Below are 19,525 nucleotides of genomic sequence, written 5' to 3'. Positions count from 1 at the left end.
CCAAAAAAAAACAAAATAACGACTTTATTCAACAATATCTAGTGATGGGTGATCTCAAAACACCGCTTCATGAAGCTTCGAAGCTTTACGAATCTTTTGTTTCGAATCAGTGGTTCGGAGCATGAATCAAACTGCCAAAGTCACGCCCCCCAGTGGTGAACCATTGAAATTTCTAAACACTTATGATGTAACGTAGCCTCGTTTACTGAAATCAAGTGACTTTCACGCTCTGAACCACTGATTCAAAACAAAAGATTTGTAAAGCTCCTCACTCCGAACATCAAATATTAATTTGTTGGTTGTGCCTAAGACACGGCTAAAAATTGGCGAGTCAGCCATTAGTTGTTTCGGTCCCAAGCTATGGAACTCTCTTCCTGACAACCTACAAGCCATCGACTCACTGTGCACTTTTAAAAAGTATCTTAAAACACAAGGGCCTTTCCTTGACTCATTTTATTGTTGTATTTTATTATCTTATTTCTATTATGTGATTTTATTTTTTGGTCTGTATTTAATTTTATTATCTTAATTCTATTCACTGTATTATCTTATTTCTATATGTGTATGTATGTTTTGTTTTCTTTGTGTATTTCTATTCTGTAACACTGTTTTAAAAGGTGCTATATAAATAAAACTTTACTTAATTACATTACACATTTATCGATGCTGCTACCATGCGTTTTAATCAGGCCCAAGATCGAGTTAGCGACTGTTCATTCCCATACCACTCAACACAAACACAAAAAAGATGAGAGATAGTGGAATGGAAACTTACACATTTTTGTCATACTGTATAATAGTTAAAATTATAAAAATTATTATTTTGCTCAATTTTAATTACACTGTTGTCGTTTGGGAAATTTATTTTTACATTTCGTTAGAAGTTGCTCTTTCACCAATAAGCACAAATCAACAGAATATCTATTCATATGCATGGTTTATTTTACCTCATCTAGTGTACATATTTATTAAAGGCTCTCTTATAAGCTCGATATAGCCTACACTCGCCCTGTCTACATTATGAAAACTGGTAAAACAAAAATATACTCTCAAATATTATAACAGAGAAATTCCTAATAGTAATTCCAATAATTCCAAGTTGCATTATTGTTTCTCTATTAAAACAATGGTAAAAAAGACCGTACATATTGCCACTCAGAGGTTGTGCAAATCAGCAACCACAATCGCAAAAATACAGTCGAGATCCATGACAGAACACAGACTGACTGAATGACACTTTCATTTAAGCAGAATATCTCAAATGAAGATCGCTGAACTCTGGCTTACTTGTATAGTACTGTATGCCGGTGTTTTTAGATCATGGCACCTCCGCAGAGAGCGCGTGCGAATGGTTGCCCGATTGCTTAAAGCAAAAAGTCAGGCACGTATCCATTTACCAGAAAAGCAAAAATAAAACAAAAATAAAAAACGACATTTCTTTTAACTACATTTTAGTCTCGGCTTTTTTTATCAACAATATTGCATGTTGATATAGTCACAGTTATCGTTTAATGGCCTTATTATCATCTTGTCTTAGTCACTGTGCTGGTGCTTATATCATTACTATAGCAACCAACACAGATACAGCAGTTATTGACAATACTGTCTGAAAGAGCAGATCAGATTTCATCATTTGCAAAATGACAGTGCAAACAGTCAGTCCTGCAGGACTTGAAAACTAAATCAGAATGTGGACAGAGCGAACAAAGCAATAGAGATAACAATCCTAACAGCACTAGACCAGGTCTGGAATCCAGATTAATCTCTAAATCAAGATTGAACCCTGATCAGTCTTTCACCTCATACAAGAAAAAGATGAACTTTAGAAAAAAGACTGTCTACATCCACTTGTTTTATTTTAGAGAATGTGTGTGTTTGTCTGTCCTCATGTCTTACCATCTGGAGGTCATCAATTCGAGAGTTGACTCCGGCTGCCATTTCTTTCCTCTCTTGTGGGGTCTCGGGACAGGGGTACAGAGATGCCCGAAACCTAAAATAAATATATTATATTTATTATAGTAATTTATTTATTACATATAGTAAAAGATTGCTTTAGATCTTAATTGTGATTGTGCAGAGTACAAATAACACATAAGGCAATATATATGAACATGGAATATTTTATGAGACTATGTCAGGTACATATACCATCTAAAAGTTTGGAGTTTTAGATCAAAAGGTACAATAAAAATAATGTTACAAAAGATTTCTATTTCAAATACATGTTGTTCTTTTGAACTTTCTATTTAACAAAGATCCCTAAATAAGCAGAACAACTGTTTGATAATAATAAGAAATGTTTCTTGAGCAGCAAATCAGCATATTGAAATGATTTTTAAAAGATCATGTGACACTGAAGACTGGAGTAATGATGCTGAAAATTCAATGTTGCCATCACAAGAATAAGTTACATTTTAAAATATAATCAAATTGAAAACTTGTATTTTAAATCTTGTATTTTAAATTGTAATGATATTTCAAAATATTACTGTTTTACTGTATTTTTAATTAAATAAATAAGGTCTTGGTGAGCATAAGAGACTTCTTTAAAAAAAAAAAAAAAAAACTTATCAACCCCAAACTTTTGAAGAGTAGAGTATGGAACAAGTCTGCAAAAATGAACAACAACCTCATGTTTTCAAAATCTCATGTAAATACTTTTTACATTTCAGTCACTCTGTATTGTGACTTATTGGCAGTGATGCTCTCATACCCTTCGCAAATCTTTTTGACTCTGTTCTTCAGCTGGTCTCCCTGGAAGAAAATGATGAAAACTGACTTATGCACATGGTCTCCCTGAAAAAAAAAAAAGTGGGGAAAAAGAGGAAGTTCCCATTAAATATGCAGTTTACTTAACTAATAATCCAAAATGAATACTATATAGACAAATTATGAAATTTTTAGCTTGCAAAGTTACCTAAAAACTATTTATTTTTCTCTCTCACAGGGCAAACTTACTGTGGCGGGGTCCTCAAGTGGCTCCTCAATGTCTGCCTGCCGCAGAAAGACGTTTCCACGGCAAACTCTCCACAGCATCCTCTCGAAGGTGGGAATCCTCTCTCTGCCTATCACCCCTGCAACAAACCTGCAACCAGTGTCAAAGGTGAGTGAATTATATCAGTATCCTCCAACAGCAGACATCTGGACAATGAAACTGAAATTCAAAAACACCAAACCTTTGCTGTACTTCAAAAGGTTTAATATTAATCCTTATTTTGCAAATTTGTTGATATAAAATTACTGGATTTAATCAAGTTTTATTTAATAATACTGTAACTTTAAACCTAGATTGAAATCTTAGCTAGAGATTAAATGTAAACTTTAATGAAAAGGAGTCAAGTGCAATAAGCCATGAAAAAGATCTTAATGTGTTACTCGCACCGTCACACACACCTGAAGTGTGCACACAGAAAGCAGACTCTAAGACAGCATGCAATACTAAATTTAGTTCTCCTTAGTCGCATATTGCGTTAGAACGGTCAGATATACACAGAAGTATTTCAAAATATCTGACTTGGCATGTATTCACGTAAACAGTTGGTTATGTCTTAAGTGAACAAAAGTTGGGGAAAATCTGATGTGTAACATTATATTAGATCCATGCATTAGGTCTCAATATAAAGTATAAAAATATAAACCTGCTGCTGTCTATCATTAATGTTAATCAAGCAACAAAACAAAAGAGGGAGTCACTCACTGCTCTTGACTAAATAAGTTTTGTAGATTTAATAATAATCAATTTATTTGTAATTAAAACACTAAAGACTATGCAGTGATTATTTTTACATTTGATTATTCAATTTCTGTATTTCTTACCTGAATGTTTCTGTTAAATAGATGTAAAAAAAAAAAAAAAAAAAGTAAAGCACTGTTAATTTAATTAGTTTCTTTCTTATATTGTATTTGTTCTGTTTGTTATTTGCATCTTTGTTCTTATCTTTAATTCTTTCCATGTCAGTTTTTTTTTTTTTAAAGTTGCCACCCACCTAAATCATTTTTGATCATTTTCACAAAACTTTCATGGCCTGCAGAATATTTTGTTGTATGAACATCTAAACATGCAATATCTCAAAAGAATTCTTTCTTTTGATACATTGCATGTTCAAATATTCATTCATTTCTTTGTTTAAAAAAAAAAAGCTTCAAAGCTTTTCTAGCTTCATCCATTCTTTTTTATCAACACTCGAATATGGGTAAGTTTCATAAAAAAAAGCTACATTTTGAACAGAAAACTGAGAAAAAGTGTGTTTTTGTCAAAGACTACAACGTCTATAAGCAATGTTTCCTTCTGCTGCTTCTTCACCTGTTTTGATCCAGAGATTCTGTACTCTTTCAGAAGATGCGTAATGGTGCCCCCAACCGTATAACAGTGAAAACATGTATTGCTAGAAAATTGTGTCAATGGCGGGGATAGAGTTAACAACAAAGATAAAGTAACAAAAAGAACCATACTGTGATTATTAATATAGTAATTATTATGAATAAAAGAACTGGAGGAAAAGATGCATCGTGATGCATCGAGAATCGTTTTAGAATTGAATCGTCTGATTGAATCAAATTCAATCATGAGGCAAGTGAAGATTCACACCTCTACTCAAATGAAATCACAGCAATAGCAAACCACAGCGATCCAATCAATTCCCCATGGACAAAATCAAGCCCCGCTCTACATTTTTTATTGCTGTTGTGAAGCCATTTCACTTGGATATACAATCATAATGGGAGAAAAAAGACTATCGCAATTTTCGTTTCATGGTGACTTTAAACTCTCCTCATGGTGCTTTCCTTTCATTCAGTGCTCTGAATGGAACAAATATGTTTCATGTTACGCATTAAAGGCATACCAGCATCATTGATCACAGATCAATGACAAAAACCCGCTGGCATTGGCTGCAGTTACATAAGAATGTGTGTTAAATTTCTCTTTTATAACTTTAATCTCACTAGCATAAACCTATTAAAAGGCAACCTCCCCTATTGTACTGTGATTTTTACAGCTCAATCCAGTACCATACGACCATGACTACCACTGAATCGTTTGATGTATTTACTATCCAAACACCCTTAAATGTAAAGCCGTTCAAAAGACTTGTTCTGCATTCATTTAGAGTTATGGCAAAAACAAAATATACAGGCAAATCAGAAAAAAAAAAAATCACAAACTGCACAACCCCCATTAAAGTTTATGTTTCATCCAGTCATATGCACACATATTTAAACAGAATTTCTAGAGTTCAAGCAGTGACAGTGAACTCTTATCTTTAAGGGATGCAACTTACGCAGTAAAATGATGTGGAAATACATCGAAAGCATTTCAGAATGAGTTCAGGCTTCACTGTAATATCTTGAACAACGAACCTCCATGTTTCAGCTGTTCATTTAACATAGCTCAATAAGACACAGATCCAAACCCAATGACATACTCACCCAAGCCTCAGAGGAGGGGGGCGTCCAACCTCGTTCGGCTCCAGTAGAGTTGACGACTCTTCCAAAAGTGAAGGATCTTCCATCTAACAAACAGAGAAAGAGAACAATTTGTTAATTTATTCATCTCTTCCTGTAAAAATTATCTTATTAACACTAGAATTATCATTCTAGTGTTGTTTCAGGGAATTTTTTTCCAATAAAGGGCCCTTTTCATACAAAGGTAGATTTATGAGGTATCAAGCTGTTGTAGTTAAAGGGATGGTTCACCCAAAAATGAAATTTATCCCATGATTTACTCACCCTCAAGCCATCCTAGGTGTATATGACAATCTTCTTTCAGATGAACACAATCCGAGATATATTTAAAAATATCCTTTGTCCCCCAAGGTTTATAATGGTTGTGAATGGTAGGCCAAAATCTGAAGACAGAAAAAATGCATCATCCATAAAAAAAAGTAATCCATACGACTCAGGAGGGTTAATAAAGGCCTTTTGAAGCGAATGGATGTGTTTTTGTTAGAAAAATATCCATATTTAAAACTTCATAAATTCAAATAACGAGCTTCCGGCGGACGACTGTATGCATACTGCGCACGTCAATTTGGGCAGAAGAGCAACTTTTGACCTGACGTGATGATGCAATGATGCACGCGGAGGCGCAGACAAGAGACCAAAACAAAACACTAGTCATGAATTAGAAGTTTAAAATGAGAAATTTTAAAGAGAAATGTCGGAGGACTTCGATATAAGAGAAGAGGAGCTCGAGTTTGTTCCCCAGCCATATTTGTTTGAACTGTGAGAAACGTCTAAGCTTATGATACTCCTACATCCTGCGTCATACATCGCATCACGGGTTACTCATTTGGCGCAAGTCGACTTGCACATTCTGCGTGCGGTCTTTCGCCGGAAGCTAGTTGTTTGAATATATAAAGTTTTAAATATGGATATTTTTCTTACAAAAACGCATCCCTTCGCTTCAAAAGGCCTTTATTAACCCTCGGGAGTCGTATGGATTAATTTTTTTTTATGGATGGATGCATTTTTTCTGTCTTCAGAATTTGGCCTACCATTCACAACCGTTATAAACCTTGGAGGACTAAGGATATTTTTAAATATATCTCTGATTGTGTTCGTCTGAAAGAAGATAGTCATATACACCTAGGATGGCTTGAGGGTGAGTAAATCTTGGGATAATTTTCATTTTTAGGTGAAATATCCCTTTAACTTAAAGGGTTAGTTTACCCAAAAATGACATTTCTATCATCAATTACTCACCCTCATGTCGTTCCCAACCCGTAAGACCTTCATTCATCTTTGGAACACAAATTAAGATATTTTTGATGAAATCCAAAAGTTTTTTTTTATCCCCCATAAAAAGCAATATAATTACCACATTCAAAGTCCAGAAAGTTTGTAAAGACATCGTTAAAATAGTCAACGTCACTACAGTGATTCAACCTTAATGTTATGAAGCGACGAGAATACTTTTTGTGCGCAAAAAAAAAATAAACGACTTTATTTGACAATTTCTTCTCTTCCATGTCAGTCAGTCACGCAGTGCAGGCTTCCGGGTTCTATGTCAAAACGGCGGCTCATTATTGGCAGACTCCTGTGTCAGCATCACACGCATGTGTCGTGCTGCTCATGTGAACAGCGTTGACCAATACTGAGCCGGCGTCCTGACATAGAACACGAAAGCGCTGCACTGTGTGTATAACGTAGTCAACCACTGTAGTCACGTGCACTATTTTAACAATGTCTTTACTACCTTTCTGGGCCTTGAAAGGTGCAATGATGCAATATTCAATAATTTGTGATTCAATAATTTGTGAAGATGAACGAAGGTCTTACGGGTTTGGAACGACATGAGGGCGAGTACTTGAGAGAAATTTCTTTTTTTTTTGGGTGAACTAACTCTTTAATATTGTTAGATGCTGCAATTACATTAACAGGCAAAATACTTATTTCATATTATATGTAAAGAACAAATTTCTGTGGCCTTATGTCATCTTAATTTTTAAATTAAGATGAATAAAAAAAAATAAAAAAAAAGTTTCAGCGACATACAATGACTGGAGGTGACATGCCTAACTTAAGGGCACAGGGATGGTAGCACATGAACTAGTCTTTCTAGGGTTTGAAACGGTTATTTTTTTTCGATGTTTAACCACTTAGCCACACCATCCTCACACCACCCACCACCAGTCTGAGAACCCAAGTTTGTGTAAGAGTAAAGTGAATGATTAAAAGACAACTTAACTACATGCTCTCAAATGATCTTTTACAACTTGTAAAAGAAATTTATCACAAGAACATGTTAAAGTTCAGATCAGTGTTCAGGAAGCACAGAAATGCATGATCAAAGATCTCTGAAAGGTAGAAAAGAAACACCATGGTAGGAGCTATTTATCACGGGCACAAAAGGCTGTTTTTTACATTTTCAAGAAACTTGTGAATAGGGAGTCGAACACCTTGCAGAACTGGTCTTGGGAAGGGCAGTTTGACATCATCATCAGCGGCTGAGATGTGGCCAGGAATTCAGAGAATGGCCTTTCAATCTGTCAGACATGCATCTGCCTTTGTCAGTGTGAACATTATCACAGACATAGGGAAAAACATGTTTTGGTTCCTCTGTTTGTATTATTGTGCTGCTTTATTTGACTACTGAATGGTGTTGATTATTCAGATCATGTTTGGTATTTAAATACAACCATTTCTGAGAAAAGGCCATTTTACACGGTAAAGGGAAACAGTAAGTTCCCAGTTCATTTTAAATGGAAAAGAAGTGGTAGAACAAAAGTTGTCAAGGACAACAGCACCACTGCAAGCTTGAGCATAAAAAAGATTCTTATAACCAACTGCTAGCAATGCCATCTTTTCACAGATGTAGCATGCCATTGACACATCAGATGTGATTTTATTCATAACTAATTAAATATTATTTAGCTTTTATTTGGTCAAAGAACAACAGGATAAGTTTATGACAGCATTTTATGGCTTTATTAGCCATTACTTGCATGAAACACAGAACACAACATTACAGTAATCGCCACATTGAGTTGCAGCATAGTTTTGCTTGAGCTGAAACAGTAACAGAAATTGTGGTTGCACTAACATGTTTCACACTGCCACTTGAGTGTGTGGAAAACGCCTCTGCACAAGAGAGACTGCAAGATCACAAGCAAAGCTCCCCGCCTGACACATACCGTGTAAAATGCCTCTAAGACCACAGGAAACTCTACAGGCAAAATGTTTTGTAAGAGATGAGATATTGCAGACCTCATCAAAGAACTGCTGTGTTCGTCTGAGGATGTGCTTGAGCTCAGTTAGCTCCAGGAAGTTCTTCTTCAGGGCTTCTTGGTTGGTGTTGATCTCCTTCAGCTCATTCTCCAGCTTTTCAAAAGTGGCCTACAAAAGGTCAAAAGGATAAATGTACTCAAAACTGCACTCAAAACTGTTTACAGCTGTCAAATTCACACATATTAGCTTTACTGTTCCAAAACCTAATTAGCTAATAAGCACAAATAGAGGCAAAATAATCAAAGTGTATTTATATGTATATATATAAATGTATTTATATATATAAATATAAATGTATTTATATATATATATATATATATATATATATATATATATATATATACACACGTAAATGTACACATATTTTTAAAATGATTTTTTGAATTAAGTATCTTATGCTCGCCAAGGCTGCATTCATTTGATCTAAAATACAGTACAAAATATTGTGAAAAATTATTAGAATGTAACTGTGTTCCATTGTAATATACTTTAAAATGTAATATTTGGAACAACCTTCAAACCATCCCTTAAAATATTGTCTCTGTAGGTAGCTCGCTATGTTTTGAAACAGAGCAGTTTTAATTATGGGTTCTGCTTATTTCTTCTTCTATTTTGAGTTGTGCATGAGGTTTTTGTACCTCCAAGTCAATCATGTCTCGTGGAAAAGGGACCTCTGGGTTCTCCCCTGTGTCTACAACAGGTATGTTCGCCTTTTTGATTTCCTTCTCAACAAATCCTTGAAAAGAAAAGAAAATAACTGAGATACAGCACAGAAAACAGATCCAGAAAAAAAAAAATGTACTTCTTTCCACTGAATTTAATCAGAACACATGATGCTGTGTAAGCAATGATTTCTAGCCCACTATGTCAGCAATGCTGACTCAATAACTTACTTAGTTTGCGGTCCATCTCCTCACAGCGACGAACTTCGTTCACAAACTTCCTCTGGAAAACGTTCACATCTGGGTTCAACTGCAATTCAAAAGGGAGAAAAAGTAATTGACCTATTAATACACAACTACCATACTCTCAAAGACAACAATAAAGGAAGCCACATTCACAGCTAGGAGTGTAGGGAAAAACAGCAAAGAAGTTTTATTCACATTGGAAAAATGAATCCACATAAAATAAAGACAATGGTGTTGGCTGTAAATAACTAGATGAGGGTTCAAGGATGAGTAAGAACTCTTAGGTTACTATGAGCATAGTTTCACAATCACTTCCTAGATTATGCCATAACATCCGTGTATCTGTTTGCCATTTAAATCTTCCCCAATTCAATTTCATTAGGTCTTAGTCTCACACTCTGATAGGGGTAAAACAGATCGTAGCTGATCCATGATCCATACGGAAAAGCCCCACAGTGTGGCACACATGTGATGTGTGGATTAATAGCAAAGTTTAACCATCAGAGAGTAAAAGTTTATCATTTGCACGTGTTTTGTCTCACCAATTTAGTACTTGCACGCTGTTATCTGTGTGCACAGTCACACACACCCACGCACACACAGAGAGGCGGGTTTCAAACACCAAATTGATTTCTCTTTCGCATCTCCTTGCACTTGAAAGGACACATACGCACAAGATTGTCAAAATACCCATCTCAGCAAATATTCTCGAAAAAACAGTCAGTTATGACTTAAGTGAACGTAAACAGTTTAGAAAAATCTGATGTGTATCATGGATTCGTGCATTCGCTTTTAAAGTGACAGCAGCCTATACATACCCGCTGCTGTCTATGTCATTAGTGTTAATCAAACAACAAAACACAGCTTTAACAAAGATTAATCTATATTTAATTTATACACTAGTGTTATTTTACATCTAGGCCTAATTATTACATTTTAGTACCTGAATACAACAGTTAGACCTTACTTTTTACTTGTTATATTGTATTAATTTCTATGCTTGTAATTAGTGTATTTGTTCTTATTTTTTTTTACTGACACCCTCCTTATTTAATAATTTGTTTTTCTCGCTGATCTGAAAAATGATCCGATCCATGACTCAAAACCCTAAATATGATCCAAACCGTGAGTTTTGTGATCTGTTGAACCACTACACTCTACTGCAAATTTTTATAGTTTAATAGAAGTAAAATCAAGTTCCCACTGTAAAGCAATGTTTAAAATTACTAATCACACTGGGTGCTTCTCAATAGAGGTCTGCGTGGGACTGTTTTTTTTTTCGTCCCGCTCCCACTAGTTTCTATTCCGCACACACCCGGTCCTGTTTAGTGTTCACCTGCTATCTGCTTAGAATGATTTTCTTTCCAACCCAACCAATCCCACAAAATATAGATCTCGTTTCCAGAATCTCACATTCAAATTTACCCTAAAGAAAGAGAGAGTGATTGTTGATAACAAATATAAAATGCTGCCTATACAAGATTTTTATTCGTTATTTGTCTTATCATGATACTGTCTGTCAGTAAAAAATGTCACAAAGAAAAAAAGGGCTAAATTAAATATGACATCTGTCATTCCAAACTATAAGCCAAAAGTACGAATAAACGAAAACTGTTGGCTTACTAGTTATACTCCAAAATTAAATCTTTTTTTAACATCCATGCAAGAACATAATGTCGCTGACTGATGACGGTTTCAATACCGAATGTCTCTCCTCCAAAATCCGACCACAAAGGCTGAACGTTCTCTTTGAAGGTGCTCTCGTGTCCGGGACGTAAAGAACATATCTTGCAGAAAGCTTGTTTACTTCAAGCACGGATGCGCTACTGTCAAAGGATGTCAGGAGTGGCCGGGCTATTGTCAGATTGCCCGCTCCCGCCAAAAGTACATCAGAGTTACCGACCACTACCATCTTTCGTACAGAAATATAATCCCGCACTACAAGAAATCTGATCGGGTCCCACGGTTCCCGTGGAAAAGCAACGGGAATGCAGACCTCTACTTCTCAATACTCATATTGATGTCTCCACGTTTCCTCACTCCGTCCTCCAGCCTGTGACCTGGAAACTGATCAAAGTGAAGTTGAAGGACATCTCAATTCTCTAGTTGTACCAAGAGGAGGTGAGGAATGAGGAGTGCGGAAGCTTCCTGAGGAGCTATGAGTGAGGATGCACAGGTGTATCCTATACGGAAGTCTTTCTTGTCGAAAAACCTGACGCACACATAAAATCTCCTCCCTCTTCACATCTATAAATAATTGCAATTTATAATTGTAATAAATACATTCTCCATTACTCCAACTAGACTTTACCTTTGCAGTTTAAACAAACCATTCATCTCACATATTTCAACAGGGCATCTTGCTTTATTATTACTTATTATGAATTTCTTAAATAACCGAACTTCAACAACATAAGGGCAGATCCGTTGAGTGCAATGATGACACTTAAGTGATGCTCGAGCGCTAGGAAAGGAAGTGAGGCAAGGAAACTAGGATGCACAAATAAGAAATGAGAATCACCCACTGTCTGCAATGCTGCAGGGAGATTAACAATAAGGAAGGAATTACAACACCACCACGCATGTCTGGTCCTGAAGCATTTCTGATAGTAGCATTTTTACAAACCAGAACTGTCCAACAAAATGAGCAATGCAAGCTCTTTAAGTCTAGCTAAAACAGAACAAATACAACAAATGCAAAAAATGAAAATAAACAACGCAGTGTCATTACCGGATCTTTCAATAAGACAAAAACTTTTCTCAAAGGACAATGTTTACCATATGTGTCACTAATGCAGATGGGTAGCATTGTCTTGTAGACACTGAGCTTGTCTATACAAGAAAGGCGATGAAAGCGTGTCATAGTTTAGATGCTTATTTTATCAGCGGAACATTCAGTAATATTTAATCGTGCCCATTATTATTAATGAAGATAACACTGCAAGCGAGTAACTTTTGTAACTTCATTCATTACAATTGCAGCAATCTAACATTTAGAGCCCGTAAAGAAATATTCTGACTTAACTAGACTCTACCTATAAAAATAACAATTAGTTGACAAAATTTAGTTCCCCTGTTGGAGACAAAAGGGGCTTTCGCACGTGAGGAACGTTTTCATAGTTCCTATAACTTTGAAGGAGCTGGGAACTATTTTAGTTATAGGAACGCCTTTTGGGGGGACTAAATTAGCTCCTACTTCAACACTATAGGAACTACCAGTGACGCAATTGTATGCTGATTGGCCGAAAGTAAGCCGTATGAAACACAGACACCCGCCATTATTAAAAAGCAGTGTAAACACACAGTTTACATATACTTACTCCATGAACATGGAAAACAGCAATAGATGGCATTTACCCGTCACCTCTGTCTGCGGCATTGCCTTTTTTTCCTCAGGCTCGATATGTAGTTGTCATAGAAGTTTTTGTCTCTTAGCCCTTCTTTTTGCTCTTTCAATCACATAACTCATACATCTAAATTCCATCTCAGTTATCATGAAACCCATGACACACAACAAAAACACAGTCCTCCATCCTCCAGTTGTTGACGTTGTTGAATGCAGCGCTTAAATGACGAGGTTGTCGGCCGGTTCACGTCACTTCAGAGTTCCTACTGGCGGTATGAATGCAACCAGGAAAAATGTGGTTCTCTTAGGACCACTATGGTGACTAGTTCCTATAACTACTAGGGTTGGACGATGTCTACCAAATTGGCACCAGACAATATCTACAGTGAAACATTGTGATGGACGATGACATAGGGGGCTTCACGTTCACGTTTGAGCATTAAGCTCAACTTCCATTGAAATGAATTAAAAACGCTCGCTCTGCTCCGTGCCAGTGGACATGCACTATTAATGTGTTGCGCGTCTGGAGAAAGAGAGAATGCACATGGAGCTGAAAGGGCTTGAATGAACCGTGTTGGCTTTAGATAAAACTACTAGAGGATATAGCGCTGAAATATCATTACCACAAACGATCCTGAGTGCTTGTAGTGTGATCCACACTGCTGTTTTGACGCGCTGCTCACTTCAACTAGAAACAGTAAAATAGTGCTACCGTTCTGTCTCGATAAACCATTATCAGTGGTTTAGTTCGTGTAAAACATCTAGTAGCCTATAATTTGTTTGCCGTTTTTTGTACAATAAAATCTTTACTGTTTAAATTGTGTTCATTGAACTGTTTTGAATGTAATTTGTGTTGTGGTCGGGAACAACATTATGTTATTATTACCTAATCAGAAAAAAAAATTATTTGAACTAACTCATCCTGGGAGCATTGAGCCACTGAATGGCATGTTACACAATGCTGACATTTGCTGACAATGATGTCAATGTTACTATGAATGAAGCCTCTCCCACTGTTGTTGTTTGACAATGAATCAGAAATGTTCCAGGAACAATTATCCAGTGAATATCAATATGTAATGGTCTGTACTTACGTCTCTGAACTGCACCATGCCGATCTCCCCCAGCTCACTGACACAGCAGTAGGCAGACTCAGACTGAAGGAAGAGCTGGGCCAGGGTCATCTCCTCACTGCGGAACAACTCCCCCATAATGCACTGCTCTCTACTCAATGCACTAAGGGGAGAATGTCTAGGGGAGGAGAAGGAGAAAAAATGACAAATTATAATACTATAAAGACAAAAAGGAAAAGAAAAAGAGGCTTAATGTAAACGAATGTAGAATATTTCTGTTTGACAGCAGGCAATTGGTTAAGCCACATTTGCTGTGCAGCTGCAGAATCTTTGACCAAGAGGAAGGAAGACAAGCCCTTAAAACAGCACATCAGCATGTTTAACCTTAGTTGGCCCACTGAACACAAACCATTTTAATCTCTTTACTCATTTTGTGCAAATTTTGTGAAGCTTCCAGACTTGATGACACTGCCACAGCTAAATGCTCTGTGACTGTGAGCTAAACCTCATTTGATATGGCAGATGGATTACAAAGTCATAATCATGTGAATGTTGTTTTCAAGGCCTTGATATTCAATGGTCATCGGACAGAACTGTTCTTTAAATATAATTCAACTTAAAAACAAATAAAAAATTAGATAAATATAATCCATCATCATTATGCATCATAGAACATAATGTGGCATAATGAGCTTTTTTTTTTTTTAACAAATCCCTACTCCAAATACTTTGAAGGCAAAACTTCTGCCTCATTTCATATCACCAAATGCATCATCCATTTCCATCTAGACTATGAACTAATGATTGCTCAGAAACAATAAAACAATCCAGTAAAAAGCTTCCACAATCTTGTGCCTAGAGGACACCCGAGGAATGTTATACTTCATCATTCTCATGGCATGTGATGCTCGAAACAGCTGTGGGAATAAGCACATGCAATCTCAGAGGAATGAGGGAAAACACAGGAGCATTCAGCGATTACACTGAATAACCTGATGAACTTTACTTTACTGGACCTACTGCTACAACTGCATGGAATGCGCTCTCCTAGGGCAGATCCTTATCTTCTCAGTGCAATGCATCTGGTCCACTCAATGGAGTGAATTGTAAATTGTAGCACATTCTTCAAAGCAGTCCCTCAGTTTACGATTCATTAAGAACGATTGTATGATGGACTCCACTCACAGGGAGCGGATTAAGGATTAAGCTGCGCCATGTGACTCTCTGTACTAAACATTACCAACAGAGAGGCACTTTGTGGCATGTTAAGATACAAATAAAATCGATAGAGCACAAAAAGCCATGTAATGCCGTTGTTAGGCCCATTTTACAACTTTTAAGTGCTCCAAATGGTCAAAAGCAGTCTTGGTTTCATGGGTAATTCCACACGTGCTGAATAATGCAGCACTTTGGGGAATTATCAAGATGCAGATACTCTTTCAGCTGTCTCTGTGTATCCTTCTCTTTTTTCCACTCTCCAGTACAACGACATACAGCTGTACCAGCATCATCAGGTATCAGTGCAGTGGACCAAAGCAGTCTTTCAAAAACAGATCCTACATTGAGACCGCATATTAATAATGTGAACACCTGCGGGAGGACGTCTAATCAGGTTTATATTTGAGTAACTTGTACTGCTATCTGACTGACTGAATCAAAGCCGCCAGAGCAACAGAATAAAACAGAAGTCTACACAAACCATGTTGAAGGTACAGTTGTCCAACATAAGTCAAGTCATCTTTATTTATATAGCTCTTTATACAATAGAAATGGTTTCAAAGCAGCTTCACAGTAATAAACAGGAAAGTAATCAAGATAATAGTGTCAATATTCAGCTCAATTCAGTTTAATGTTGATATATCAGCACAACAGGGGTTCAATATTTTAGATGCCTCAGACCCCCAATTATGATCATCCTCGCTAAAGAAACACCCACCCTAAGACTTAAAAAGCCTATTACGTTACATATACAATGTTTGATGTATTATCTTTTTAAATACAATGTTTTATTTTAATATTGGCTATTTATTATGTTTAAACTTATTTATTTTCACATTGGTTTTACTGTTTTTCCCTACACAACAGAATGTCATAAATAGATGACATTTATAAATAGAGATTATATTAGCTGTATATTAGCAGCTTTGCTAAATGGTGAACGATCAAAATTTTCTGTACCCTTGTTTTTAGACTTGTACTACACAAAATACCCAGCGGAAATGACTTCCCACGGTGCAAAAACGTTTCTTTTTTTATCGTTGAACTGTAAGAAGGGGGTAAACACAGACACCGGCTTATTAACTAGCCTGACAGAGGACATTAGTGTAGCTGTCAACCCAAGCTTATGCGTCAACAAGTAGTGGGGCAAAGTTGCACTTTATTCACTTCTGTATTATGCTGTGAAAGATGCCAGGGGTCTTCTATTAAGTTCCAAATTAAACATTAAAAAAACGTAAGCGGCAATATTAAAGAGTTAAAGCGCTAATGCTAATGATCCTCCTCGACAGGTTGTTACCTCAGAGAACTTAAACACTCAACAACGCATCACAAAAACCTGAAAGAAAACACGCTATTCTGTACTAAATAAAACACACTGAGCGTTTCAAAATACTTAATAAATGAGTTTAAAGTTATTTTAGTAAGAACAATGTAACTTACTGAGTTTAAACGGTTGAAATTGGAGTGCTGCAGTCTCTGAATCCTCTGCGTCGTAAGCATCAGCTGACCAGAACGAGGCAGAGCGAACATGACGTCATGAACAGCCCAGACCTGGTCACGTGATCGAGGCTACCTGGACAGAGGAGAAGGGTGGTTCCGAGAACAGTGAAGGTGGAAATGGGAGGGTATCTGTTTGTGAACTAGTGCTTTTATTTCTTTACTTGGCATAATTCTTATTATGTCGTTAAATATTAACTTTTACCCAGCAACACTGTTGAATTGTAAATTATAGGTATTATCCCTTTGTTTACTTTAGTGCTACAGTGAAGACTTTCTCAAGGGTTAAACATTTTGTATACTTTAATCTGTGTCCTTTTTTTTCTCACTATTTTCACTGTTCCTCACTCCATTTTTGGTATCTGTGGTTTGCTTTTTGTATGACGGTGGTTACCTTGGTAAGCCCACTTCCTGTGCCTGTCTCAGTAACATTGACCATATTCTGGGCCTTTGATCCTCCAGGACTAGTCACTAAATAAAGCAGCTCTGTGGAAAATAGTGTTGTCATAGTCTAGCTCAGTTCAGTTCTCATCCAATAGTGTCAGTATACACTCAAATCAATAATATTGCTGAATATTATGTCCCCAAACAAAGCAAGTGGCAAGCAAACTCCATTGGTAACTGAAATGGAGAAGAAGAAAAAAACGTGGGAGAAACCAGGCTCAGTCAGGGGACCAGTACTCCTCTGGCCAAACAAACCAACATGGTGTGCTTATGATTCCAGGACTTAAATTGATGCCAGAGCAAATAAATAGAATAGAATAGAATAGAAGTCTTTTTGTCCTCACAAACCCAGAAAACTGTTGAAGTTTCAAAATAGAAACCTTTTTACGTTTTTAATTTAAAAGTGACCAATATTAATTTTTCAACAGCAGAGATTCTCAAACATTGGCTTGATCTTGAGAGCTCTAATGTCAAGAGGTCACTGTCTGTAGAATCTATCACTGCATCTTTAATGAGAGAAGAACTACACAGAGGAGGATTGGTAAACTAGCACCATTGTGAAAATTTAGAGTCACAAGGTTGACGGGACTACTACAAAGTGCTGTGAGCTAACAAATCACAAATCAGAGAGTTCAAATCATTTAACCCGATAATATGGCCTGAGGCAAAAATGGGTTATGGAAGCTATTAAGGAATGTTTTAGATTTAAAAGAAGGTTAACTCAATGTGATAAAATCTCAATTTGAAAAAAAGTGGCCCAATTTACCTAAATTCACAATAAAAATCATATTAAATGAAAATAAATAAGGCTTGTTCTTCCTGGACATATCATTAAAGGGATAGTTCACCCAAAAATGAAAATTCTGTCATCATTTACTCACCCTCAGGTTGTTCCAAACCTGTACAAATTTATTTCTTCTACTGAACACAAAGGAAGATATTTTGAAGAATGTGGGAAACTGATCAGTTTTGGGGCACCATTGACTTCCATAGTATTTTTTTTTTTCTACTATGGAAGTCAATGGTGCCCCAAAGCAGCCTAGTTACAAACGTTCTTCAAAATATCTTCATTTGTGTTCAACAGAAGAAATAAATTCATACAGGTTTGGAACAACTTGAGGGTGAATAAATGATGACAGACTTTTCATTTTTGTGTGAACTATCCCTTTAAAGGAGTAACTCACCCAAAACAACAAATAAATAAATAAAATTCTGTCAACATTTACTCACTCTCATGTCATTCCAAACCTATACAACATTCTTTCTTGCTTATAGCACAAAAAGAGAAAAAATATAATATCCATCTATTCTTTAAACTTCTTTTAATATAATTTAAATATTATATTATATTATATTATATGTTTATCTGGTTCACAAAGCCAATATGATTCAATAACTTACTGTCTCAACAGTTTCTGGGTTATATCAGGGTTATATGTCAGTCTCTTTCTCTTCCAAAGCACACATATACATAAAAATATACAGATCTCAAGTAGTATGGATTATTTTTAGGGTACTTTAATGGTGCTTTTGTATCCTTTTTGAAGTTCCAAACCCTCATTAATTGTAACTGCTTAGAAAAGAGCAACAAGCACATTCAAGAGTTGAATGATAAATGATGAAAGGGCATCTTACAAGTATATATAGGGCTACAGATAATTTCATAGTAGCCATGGTCCTCCTCAACATGTAACTTGAGGCCTAAATGTGTTAGTGCAGGGCAGGCTATGAATAAGTTGCAAAAATTACTCTCAGTCTCAGATTTAAAAAAAAATGGCATTCACCTATATGGATTACTGTCCTGTTCGTCAGCTTTGAGGGCTTATATGGAAGAGCTATGTGGAAATTACTCTTCTATTAAGTGTTTGTAGATCTGCAGCATGTGTGGGTATTCTTACTGTTTTAGCCCACATATTGATGTGTTTGAACTGTACATATGCTGGAGCACTTGATACCATTCTTTGCGAGTCTTATTAACTGTTTTGAGTTAAAGCGTGTCAGAGACACGTGAACAGAGTGTGAACAGTTATAAAGTATTATTATTTATTACCATGATTATCTTTTGTTAAATGCTTTCTAAATCTATTACATAAACTGACTGCGCCTTTTTCATTTCGAGTGCGGAGAGTGCGCATGCCCATGTGCCTCTAACAGATAAAGTGAGAAAGCGCTCCCTCTAGAGGCTCGTGATGGCACATGCACTACACCCTCAACCACCAGGAGGCACTAAAGAACAACACATTAGCACAGGTCAATAAACTTCAACCTTACCCTACCTGAGGTGCTGTGAAAAATAAAAACATACCTAGATG

General features: G+C 36.3%; 1 protein-coding gene across 4 annotated transcripts in view; it reads right to left on the bottom strand.

The window, feature by feature from the left end:
• The window catches only part of atp6v0a1a (ATPase H+ transporting V0 subunit a1a), a 34,688-nt gene extending 17,809 nt beyond the window's left edge, over nt 1-16,879 (bottom strand). For 2 of the 4 annotated variants that reach the window (XM_051886757.1, XM_051886758.1), the window contains exons 1-10: nt 16,713-16,879; nt 14,076-14,232; nt 9,621-9,699; nt 9,366-9,463; nt 8,707-8,835; nt 7,899-7,985; nt 5,428-5,510; nt 2,959-3,085; nt 2,714-2,796; nt 1,897-1,990 (exon numbers count right to left, since the gene is read on the bottom strand). In XM_051886757.1, coding sequence (XP_051742717.1) covers nt 1,897-1,990; nt 2,714-2,796; nt 2,959-3,085; nt 5,428-5,510; nt 7,899-7,985; nt 8,707-8,835; nt 9,366-9,463; nt 9,621-9,699; nt 14,076-14,192 — 897 coding nt within the window. In that variant the 5' untranslated portion in view covers nt 14,193-14,232; nt 16,713-16,879. The remainder of the gene's footprint in view (nt 1-1,896; nt 1,991-2,713; nt 2,797-2,958; nt 3,086-5,427; nt 5,511-7,898; nt 7,986-8,706; nt 8,836-9,365; nt 9,464-9,620; nt 9,700-14,075; nt 14,233-16,712) is intronic. The other 2 variants (XM_051886759.1, XM_051886760.1) reach the window with 1 other exon arrangement.
• Between the last annotated feature and the right edge of the window lie 2,646 nt (nt 16,880-19,525).

The sequence above is a fragment of the Ctenopharyngodon idella genome, chromosome 3, assembly GCF_019924925.1.
Source record: "Ctenopharyngodon idella isolate HZGC_01 chromosome 3, HZGC01, whole genome shotgun sequence".
NCBI lineage: Eukaryota > Metazoa > Chordata > Actinopteri > Cypriniformes > Xenocyprididae > Ctenopharyngodon > Ctenopharyngodon idella.
The sequence above is the reverse complement of the archived record's forward strand: the minus strand, read 5'-3'. Positions and strand labels throughout refer to the sequence as shown.